The 11,424-nt window shown below is 39.9% G+C and overlaps 1 protein-coding gene across 4 annotated transcripts in view; it reads left to right on the forward strand.

The window, feature by feature from the left end:
* yeats2 (YEATS domain containing 2) overlaps positions 1-9,755 on the forward strand; it is a 47,036-nt gene extending 37,281 nt beyond the window's left edge. For all 4 annotated transcript variants that reach the window (XM_055203377.2, XM_073856266.1, XM_055203378.2 and 1 more), the window contains exons 27-31: positions 1,595-1,833; positions 1,919-1,993; positions 5,817-5,890; positions 6,563-6,640; positions 8,283-9,755. In XM_055203377.2, the coding sequence (XP_055059352.2) occupies positions 1,595-1,833; positions 1,919-1,993; positions 5,817-5,890; positions 6,563-6,640; positions 8,283-8,325 (509 nt within the window). In that variant the 3' untranslated portion in view covers positions 8,326-9,755. The remainder of the gene's footprint in view (positions 1-1,594; positions 1,834-1,918; positions 1,994-5,816; positions 5,891-6,562; positions 6,641-8,282) is intronic.
* Positions 9,756-11,424: the final 1,669 nt, after the last annotated feature.

Genomic DNA, 11,424 nt, shown 5'->3' on the forward strand with positions numbered 1-11,424 from the left:
TTATATCTTAATTTGTTTTCGTTTTATAACCTCAAATATGGGTAGTTTTTTTCAAAAATACCAACTTTTGAGAAAAAAGCTGAAATAATTACTTTTGTTGGAGATCAGATTCAGAATGACGATCAAAACATACACAGAGTTTACAATGTTGTTGAAATTAGTTGATGCTTCAGTTTCGTATACATTGGTTAAGAGCACCACCTAGTGGATAACAGTGGAATTATAGATTACCGAAAAACTCGTCAGGGAAACGTTTTTTTGTAGAGAAACGTTTTCTCTTAATTAACGAGATAGCTCGTCAATGGCGGGGAAAGAGTTAAGCACATTGAGCGGAATCAGCAGAAGCAGGATTAATTTCTAAACAAATAACATTTGTACACAACTTTGGGGGTTCATAGGGGGTTTTAATCTCTAACAATACTTGCACAAGGAACTATCACACGTTATTAAGTCAATTTTCATGTCTTTGAAAAACATAACTAAAAAAAATACATGGGACATACTCTTATGATCTATACAAACTGGAAAGGATACTTAGTTGTTGTCATAAAATATATATTGTAGCACTATATTACGTTTTAAAGGTGCAGTGTGTAATTTTTAGAAGGATCTCTTGACAGAAATACAAAATAATATACAAAACTATATTATCAGGGGTGTATAAAGACCTTACATAATGAACCGTTATGTGTTTATTACCTTACAACGAGACCTTTTTATCTACATACACAGAGGGTCCCCTTACATGGAAGTCGCCATTTTGTGCTGCCATTTTTCTACAGAAGCCCTTTAAGGACATTTTTTTTTACTAAGTTGTCTCCGACGATGACGTTTGTCCGGTGGCGGCTACCGTAACTTCTCTATGTGTTTCAAAAACGAGGGGTGAGCAGTGGACTAAGCCGTTGGTTGCAATTCGCAACCTCACCACTAGATGCCGCTAAAATTTACACACTGCACCTTTAAAGAAAAGTAAGCATGCTTACAACATTTAGAAATTAGCGATTAGCCAACAGGCTAATATCCAAAACGGATATTATGTACACAATGCGCTATTCTCATCTCAAATTCGGTCATATGTCCCTTCTAATTTTAGCAATCCATGTTTTCCGAGGCAATAAAGTATATCGCTGGATTTCCAACAAAGCAATAGTATTAACATTTTGGGCTTTCAACAGTTGAAATATGCAGTACTTAGGGATGCGCAATAATTTGCATGTGTTTGTCATTGCGCATCTCTTCAGTGAAGCCGGATCTTTGATTAGAAGTAAATCCCCATCACCTGCTTTCAAATGGAGCGGCATTTACTACACAAAGCCGTAGTTCACTGACAATCAGGGCAATTTTGCTTTAAATGTATCGCCTGCGATATGTATGCGATAGGGCCCGGCTTGGTAGTGAAATACTTGAACACTGCTTTGTGTAGTAAATGACGCTCCATCTGAATAGCAGGTGATGTCGATTTACTACTAATCAAGGCTTTGCTGACGAGATGCGCATGATATCGAATAATTGCGCATCCCTAGCAGTACTCAGTTTTTTTACTGCTGAACTATGCTTGCTCTTGTCTTACAGTAGTGTACTTTGTGTGTGTTAGAGTGCAGTTCAACTCTTTCGGGCTGCGATGAGCTGTCGCAGCGACTAGAGCAACTTCAGAGGCTTCTAAAAGCGGAGCCGGATGAGGACGACAATGAGCCTCTTGACATCATCACCATGAAAGACATTGATGCTGCAAAGGTCAAAATCAAACAAGAACAAGATGAGACTGAACAGGAACCAAAGTTTTTCTTGGGACGCTGCCCATCGACCCAGTTCATCAGAGACACTGCAGAGCAGGTGAAAGAGAGAGAAAACATTTCCCTACCTGAATCCAAGCATCCTGTCGGGTTATACATGTAATGATGATTTGTGCTTGTGTTAGATTGGCGTCACATTGCAGCAGGTGGAGGTGGAGAAGAACGTTTTTGCTCCGGTCATGGAGACTATGATTCTTAAGGTAATTCTAGTATTTTATAGTTTTCTTTTTGTTTTTGTTTTTTGTAATATAGAAAACCTTTCAATTACTTTACCTTCATTTACTTGGTTGATTTTACACTGTTCTGCATGACAAGCCATTTTTCTGCTCAATAGGTTACTTTTTAGTAGCCTGGTGCAACCAGACTCTCGTACATTCATTTAATTTGTACAGAGAGTCTGGCCACGCTCCATTGCAAAGCGTTACTTCCGTTAAGGAGGGTCCTCTGTTGAAATTTAAAACTACTGGATCTGCCCAGAGTCACTCTGAATCTGCCATAACCAATCGCTAACGTTTGGTCGTGACGTATGTCACTCAGTCTGGCGCACGACCTCAACGTCTGCGTTCTTAGCCACTCCCCGCTGTTCGCTGATTGGACCTGCGGATTTTTTGCCGGAGAAAACGAAACTGTACACAGCAGCAGTCCCAGACGTTGTTCTGAAGCGAAATGAAAATTAAGCGGAAGAACTTAGGAGGGCGGAGCCAGGCTAACTTTTTAGTAGGATAAACCGATGCAAAATTTCTGTGCTGTTATTCTGTTACTTAGAATGACATCTACCGATAGTTTTCTTTTACTCCTTGTCTTAAAGATAGGGTAACAGATTTGATCCTGAAACATTTTTTGTTATGCTGGTTAAAAGTCTCCTTACATCCTGATAGCAATCACTGTGTTAAGTTGTTTAAATGTATTTGTAGAAATTTATGTCATCTGTGAAAGGCGTAGGACCAAAAAATGTTCAACAAATCATAGATTTCGGTCCGAACGGACGTTTCCATTTTTGTCCCTAAAACGTAAGCATAATTTTAATGCTAACCGCGCAGCGAGTCCACGCAGACACCATACGTCATCGGCGCGTTCACGTGCGCTCACCTCCTGCCTGTAAACAGTGAGAACAGCAAACTTTTCTGCTAAATTGACAACCTACACAGGAGGCACAAAACTAAAGGCATCTTTTATAACAACAACAGCAAAAACTGCCTGGATCAGCAAGAGCAAAAACCGAAATTAACATCTGTAACTTTACTGCTTTTCCACGAGATGAAACAGCTGCAGGAGCTGCAAAGGGTCTAAAATAGTCGTTGCACTGTTTATTTTGGTAAGGTAGGTACGCGATATGTTTGTATTGAGATGGATTCAGTCAGATATTCTACTTTGATGAAACATTGTGTTGCTTATGAAATTTGTGTTCGTTTACGGATTAGCGTAACGATATAGTTACTACGTCTACACAACCGAACGTGTGCTTAAACTAATTCTGATGTAAACCAGTTGTTTGGTTATTTTGGAAGTGTTATTCACTTTGTACTGCAAAGCTGTCTCACTGCTGAATGAGACATGAGATGTGACCGTCTGTTCTGTCCGTGTTCATGTGTTTTGGAAGATGCGTGACTTTGGATGGCGATTTGACTTGAGGGTGGGATCGGGATTTCATTGCTAGGCGGCTACCGTTAGCATTTTTCAAAATGTGTTACCCTACCTTTAAATTATTAGGTCATGAAATTAGGTCTGCAACAACTAATCAATAAAAATCTTAAAAAATGTATTCATTTCCAACGAATTTCATTATCGATTAGTTGGTCTGTGACGTTACATGCACTACTAGACAATGCACTGTCGGACAGTGCGGACATGCGTACTTCATACAGCGCGAATTATGTACTTATCATTGAGTGCACACACAGTCTTACTCCGATTATGCTTAATAAACTGATAACACGTGGGTTCATGTAAACGCGTAAACAGTTTTTCTTTTATCGGGGAAAGCCCATAAACGGCATAAGCCAAAAACGATCAGCACAGGTAGTTTTTTGCTCATTAACACGATTTCGCATGGCATGTAAACACCTTAACTGGCTTTCTTATGGTTTTGTCCATGTGTCTGCATGTGAAAGTAAGGACAAAGTAAAGCATAAAAGTCTTCGCTCGACTAAAACAGTTGGCAGAGTAACTGCGAAACTAGAAGCTCATGTTACATTTACAAGTTCTCCAGACATGAGAAGAGATACAACAGTAAAGCTTAAGAGAGATATGCCATCGGCTTTTTTAATGACTATTATGTATTATACAACAGTTCTTTCTGGTTCTCGAATCGGATTGGCTAAGAGGTGTGCAATATTCTACTGATAACGGCACAGTAACCGCTTCACCTTTCGTATCATTCCGCCACCTAGTGAATGGAGGTCCTAAACAGGCTCATCTCTGAATGGAAAAACTGCAGGCACACACGGACACACACAACCGCATTGTTTGAATCACTCTCCGTGTGTCTCATTAGTTCACTAGCTCATAAATCAGTCTGTGAATCCCCAATCGGAAGTTATTATTCCGTCAAAGATCAGCGCTCTTGGATGTTACGTTAAAGTTAATGAGATTAATGTCTTGTCACATCGTGTGGACGATTAACACTTGGAAAGAGGAATGTAAACACTCATTTTTTTCTGGAGCTATATCTCTTATCAGAACGCGAAAACACCGTGGAACTGCAGGTAAACACCGCAGCTTTTAAATGTGGACATTGATCATTTATTTAATCGCGACGTGACTATTAAAACATGTTATGAGATATCGCCACTGGTATATTTATAAGCAGCATGCAAAAACATCTCTCTGACACTTATAAAAAACAGTTTTATATAGTACTGACAAGAACGAAGTCTAATAATAACCGAGTGCTCGTATCGCGTTAAGATGAAATGGTAAAACAATAGTAACATTTATATAAGTATAGTTTTATTAACTTTTACCTCGCGCCAAAACAATAACAACACAAAAGAAACTAAATATGAATAAGAAAACAAGCAAATACTGCAGATTTGATCTCATTTTGACCATCAAAAACAAACAAGGCCAACATGAGAGCCAGGGAATCCCTGTTAGAGATGTAGTCCAGAGAGGGCGGTGGTCAGCGGGGCGAGTGAACACTGACGTCCGCTCATGCTTTGGTTCTCATACGTACCGAATCTCACTAAGCAAACGTTCAAACAGGCGCTATCTTTACTAATCGACTGTAGATTTAAATATAATACATATACATTCTCGACTGAACTAATCTTAAAACTATACTTTGTGACCAAGAAACGTTAATATAAAGAAACGCCTATCCGTCCATTGAGTTAATATGAGATTCAAAGCTGCCGAAAGTGTTACCTGTCATTCTGGCCGCCCTCAAATCCGTGGCGGAAGAAGTAGTTCTCAAACAAAGAGGCTTTTAAAATAACTCCGTTGTTGTTTTCTAGTTTTCGTTTTTCAAACGTGTGCCGTCGAACTGTTGTTAAAGCAATATTGCTCTCGGAGTCGTGTGATATAGCTCTATATCATCACGGCTGTGATTGCCTCCAGCACTCGGCCTACGGCCTCGTGCCTCTGGCCTAATCACAGCCGTGATAATATAGAGCTATATCACACGACTCCGAGAGCAATATTGCTTAACTATAGGCAGTGACGTCACTGCCTGCGAGAAACCTGACAAATCTCTAAGTCCCATGCAAACGCATTGTTGCCAGGTCCTCTGCCTTTTGGCGGAGTTCTGAATTGGGCAACTTTTTAACTGTTTCCGCAGGTTGATGTCTTTCTGTGGGTTAGAGACTGAAGGATTTGGTTCATTAGTTGTTTGCATTTGGGCTGTGAAAAGTCATTTGTGATACTTTTGGACAAATTTTAAATGGCTGGTTTTATTATGCGGATCTGGCAACCCTGCAGGACAATGACAGAAACAAAGCGCCAACAAACGCATGTAGTACAGATTTTTTAATAGATGTTGAACATTTATATTATGGGCTAAATATTTTCTCAATTCCTCTGCAGGCTGTGGAGCAGTTCATGGGTGAAATCCTGAGGGAATCTCTGGCCAACGCTCACGGAAAAACCCAGCAAAACAGGTCAGTGCATCCACCGGCATAAGATAAATCAGGAAGGAGTTGAACGGGATGTTTCTGAGTAACTGATAAAACAATTGGAGTAAGAAACTTTATTTTGTGTGGTATTGCTTGAACTTTGAGGTTGTGTTTTTTATGTTCCTTGAGGAACTGTTTTATGATAGTGTATAATTATCAGAGCGTTGAGAAGAGCTAATGAAAATCTGCTTTTATTTGACTTGTACAGCAGCCAAGCCGAGAGACAGAGAGAGAGAGAGAGAGAGAGAGAGAGAGAGAGAGAGAGAGAGAGGCTCAGTACAGCTCCTCTTACTCAGCACATCTCTCTGCATTCACATTCTTGTCACTTATAGTCCTAGCAGACTGTTTCATCAGGTTTTATGCCGTATTAAGTCGCTACCTTTTATGGAGGATTATATTAACCGATGGTCAAATCATAGCAAATTTGCTAAGTGTCTCATACATTAACAGGAAAGCCGACTAGGCTGCCTTTAATGCTGAAAGGTCAATAACCCCATTATACCAATATAGCAAATGGACCGTGAGATTTTCTCTCTTTTTCTCTCTCTCACTCTCTATTATAAGTATGCTTTATCGGCAGGACAAAAACTTAACATGTGTATTGCGAAGGCATTTATACCTAGGCTTCATCAAATAATGTGTGCCATGTTTCTACAGGACTCCGAAGGAAATATCAGCTATGGATGTACATCAAGCCATCAGCTCGATTCCCACCTGTGATTTCCTTACTAACAGGTTGTTTTACATTCGTTATATGCAGCAATGTTATAGAAAACTTGTAGTAAAAATATGACGCTGCCTATAAAACGCAGCTAAAATATTTTTTTGTTCTGAGAAAACATAACCTTTATTGACTAATATTGAGTTAGGACATGTCATTAAATCAATGATTGAAATCAAACTCACTCACATTATCCCAACCAAAATGCGCTTGAGCGTGTTTGACCCCCAAAGCCAGGTTCGTTTGAATAGTGTAATCGCTCTGTACCGTGTCCGGGCGCGGTTCACTTGGAGTTCGGGCGTGGTTCACTTGAGCTCGGTTCACTTGGCCTTGGGCGCGGTTCACTTGGGCTCGTGCTCGATTTACTTGGGCTCGGGCATGGTTCACTTGGGCACGGGCACTGTTCACTTTCGTAAAATCTTTTTGATGCACACAGCAGGGTTAGGTAAATGTCTGTGCTGCACACACAATAAGCAATATTATTGGCATGTATTGGGCTCGGGCGCGGTTCACTTGGGCGCGGTTCACTTGGGCGTGGTTCACTTGGGCTCAGGCGCGGTTCACTTGGGCTCAGGCGCGGTTCACTTGGGCTCAGGCGCGGTTAACTTGGGCTCAGGTGCGGTTCACTTGGGCTCAGGCGCGGTTCACTTGGGCTCAGGCGCGGTTCACTTGGGGCTCGGACATGGTTCACTATTGTAAAATCTTTTTTATGCATACAGCAGGGTTAGGTAAATGTCTGAGCTGCACACTCTGTTCACTTGGGGCCCGGATGCAGTTCACTTGGGCTCGGTTCACTTGGTCTTGGGTCACGGGCTCTGTTCACTTGGGCTCAGTTCACTTGGGGCTTGGACGCAGTTCACTTGAGACTTGGGCGCGGTTCACTTGGGCTCCGGCACGGGTCACTATTGTAAAATCTTTTTTATGCACACAGCAGGGTTCGGTAAATATCTGAGCTGCACACTCTGTTCACTTGGGGCCCGGATGCAGTTCACTTGGGCTCGGTTCACTTGGTCTTGGGTCACAGGCTCGGTTCACTTGGGCTCGGTTCACTTGGGTTTGGGCCCGGTTCACTTGGGCTCGGGCGTGGTTACTTGGGCGCGGTTCACTTGGGCTCAGGCGCGGTTCACTTGGGGCTCTTACGCGGTTCACTTGGGGCTCTTACGCGGTTCACTATTGTAAAATCTTTTTTATGCACACAGCAGGGTTAGGCAAATGTCTGAGCTGCACACACAATAAGCAATGTTATTGGCCTGCATTGGGCTTGGTTCACTTGGGCTTGGTTCACTTGGGCTCAGGCGTGGTTCACTTGGGCGCAGTTCACTTGGGCTCAGGCGCGGGTCACTTGGAGCTTGGACGCGGTTCACATCCTAATGACAAAGGCGTGCCTGGGCTCGGATCTGTCAAAGTACAGTGTGAGTGAGTGCGTGCTTCTGGGGGATTTCGGAGGGGAGGACAATCGCGCTCAGGCACGGTTGGGTTAGGATGATATGAGTGCTCCTAATCTCATCATTGGATTGAGACTTTAGCCTGGATTTCACAGACAGAAAAAAAATCCTTTATTATTACAAAGGACTGGAAAATCATTGGTCAGGTTTGGAAACCTTTTGTCATAATGAAGTTTAATTTGTGTGTTCTCTTCAATTTTGTATTCGATAGGTACATGGGCACCCTGTTGAAGGAAGAAGGCCCTGCTGACTAACTTTTCTGATTGGCATTGGACCCCAGACAAACAGCAGACAGGTGGATTGTCCAATCACACGATGACTCCACCCCTCACATTCTTTAAGGGTGGAAAGTGCACAAGGGCTGGTCAAGCACTAGCAGAAATCTCCTCTAAAATGCAGGTGTCATAATGGACATTATCCACATTTAAACGTCAAAACATCACACTTAATATGATGTTATGCACTCAAAGGATCGTATAGTACTGTAAGCTCGACATGCAGGCTGAAAAGCTGTGGTTTAGTACGACCACATCACTCCATTTCATCATTTTTGAGCTTGCTTTCTGTGTTATTTATGAACTGAGACCTACAGTATATTAATATAACCATCAGCACAATAACTTAAGTATTAGACTTCTGATATAATATTAGATTCACTTTCATTCACCTCCACTCTCCGCAGGCCAAACTACATTACAGCTGACACAAAGCTGTGTTTGTTTTATTAGTCTTAACCATTTGTACAAGCATATTGACCCTGAACCATTAAACAATCAACTTTACTGGTTTTCTCCTTTAAATGTCTTATCAAGCAGGATTTGTAGGGCGTCTGCAAGCACCTCTTTTGTTGCCACACTTACCTGCTCATAAATAATTGGCGCATGTAGTCCAGGATGAAAATTAAATGTACACTGCGGTCAAGTCTTATTTCACGCTGAGTATTGCGGGGGGAAAGTCTTAATCTTGTTTTGTTTTTTATATGAATATAAATAATTTTGTACTGTTGAGTAGAGTGAGATTTTTGGTATTGTTTCTGTGAAAAAAATCGGAGGCATTGTGAAAGAGTTAAAGGGATAGTTCACCCAAAAATGAAAATTGTGTCAAAATTTGCTCTCTCTCGTGTTGTTTTAAACCTGTATGAAGTTCTTTTTTCTGATGAACACAAAAGAAGATATTTTGGAAACCATTGACTTCCATAGTAGGAAAATCAAATACCATGAAATTCAGTGGGAACCATCAACTGTATGCTAACCATATTTTATCAAAATATCTTCTTCATCATTTATCGCAATACTTCCATCGTTTTTGTTTTTACTACTATGGCAGTCAATGGTTACAGCAACTGTAAATGATATCATCATTTATCAAAATATATTCATACAGGTCTAAAACAACACGAGTGTGCGTAAATTAAATTTTTGGGAGAACTGTCCCTTTAATAGGCAGGAGGTTTCAACAGGTATAAAACAAACACATACTTTGTTGTGTCAAAATTAGCAGCGTTTTTTGTGTTCGCCGTCATGTTTGAGCCATAAAGAACGATTTTGTGATGCGTGTTGTTTGTGTGTCGATGAACGAGAATTGTGTTTGTGCGTTTGCTTTCAGTGTTCACGTGCTGGCTGTTGTGTTATCCTTCACATTGTTCAGAAAACAAATATTCTTGTATTAAAAACTATTGATCTGTCCTGATTTGTTATGTTGTTGAAGTTTTTCCAAAACATCCATGTCAGAGATTTGATTTCAACATTTGAAGAGTTTGGTTCCTAAACGCCATTTTAAAAAAAAAAGAGTTACTGCCAAAATCAGTATTATATCAGGTCAGTATTTAAAAATAAATTCTTAATTTTAGGCAAAATCCAATATCCGCTGTGTTATTCTGTCATCTTTTCTCCCTTTTTTCCCGAAACGCAATAAACGCCACTCCTCTTCTACAGAATGCAATAAATCCGCTCAACAAATCACAGCGCACCATTCCACGCATTGTAAACCAACAATGGTACGTTGAGTACACGGAATCTTAGTTTTCCTCATCTACTTTCTACTTTGTGATCAACAAACAAACAAAAACAAAATAATACTTTAATGGCATTAATAAACCTGTGATTGTTTTCTGTGACGGGAAAGAAACGTAAGCCATCAAAATCTAATAATTTACGCGAGAGGCACTCGGGAGACGGTCGCTTGTTCCCCCGAAAGCATGAAGATTCTGTCATGCTAACACATTGACCCCAGAGGATCTTATGAATTTTTTTATGTTTTATAACCTTAAGATGCTATGTGAAAGTTTGTAATGTAAAATAGTGGTTTTCATCTTGTCACTTTCTTGAGATAGAAAACACGTTTTTACCGAAATTTGTCAAAATTGATTTATTGGGTTTTGGAACCAAACTCTTCATTTGCACTCCTCTAATTTCATCAGCTCTCCATCAAAAAATCTGGAAGCACATTTTAAGAAGATACGTTTTATTTAAAGCATTTTCCTCAACATGTTGCTCTCTAAACCAATTTACAAAAAACTTGCACCCCTCCTCTCCGCATCGGTCAAATAAATAATCTTAAAAGTGCTAATGCAGACGTAAGGTCTTTTATATGTGCCGCGGGCTCTGGAGCGATTAGAAACATCCAGCGTAGATATTAACAGATTAAGCAGACCAACATTATTATATGGGTGATTCTCACGAAACCATTGAAACACCACGGCACTAATGATTTTAGCTTTAAAATGTGTAATATAGTAACATTAAAAAGCATCAGAATTAACACAATACTGTGTTCTACCTTGCACAATGTGTGATTTCAACATAAGAATTTATAATTGTAAATTTGATCTCATTTTCTGCTGAAATTCTCATTACCGCAATGTGTCCGGCTGTATTTGAACATGCGTTATGTTGTAATTTAATCAAATTAACACAAAAATATTAAGAAAAAAATGAATGGATGTTTTGCTAGACTACTTTAGATGACAGAAAAAATATTTACTGAAAATTAATGTATAATAATAATGAAGAAAAATTAGGAAAATGATGTGTCCATGCCTGATGTTCTCATCCTCCGCAACACTTTTTAAGAACAGTTTAAGCACACATACAGAATTTTAATAAAGTTTGATTTTGAGTGACCAAGCACATGGACCAGTTACTTCAAGATGGCTACCAGGTAAGATCATTTTTTTACAGTTAATTTGAAATATTGTCTTGTAAGAATTCTTACACGACATTTTGATTATCATTACCACAACAGATGCTTATTAAATGTTAATTTAATTAATAGAAGCATAATATTTTGATTTTAAATGCATGTGCAGAATCTCCAAATTATGTTCTTTCAGGTTTGTCATGTCATTTTGAAAA

This window comes from Misgurnus anguillicaudatus, chromosome 2 (genome assembly GCF_027580225.2).
Source record: "Misgurnus anguillicaudatus chromosome 2, ASM2758022v2, whole genome shotgun sequence".
Classification (NCBI taxonomy): domain Eukaryota; kingdom Metazoa; phylum Chordata; class Actinopteri; order Cypriniformes; family Cobitidae; genus Misgurnus; species Misgurnus anguillicaudatus.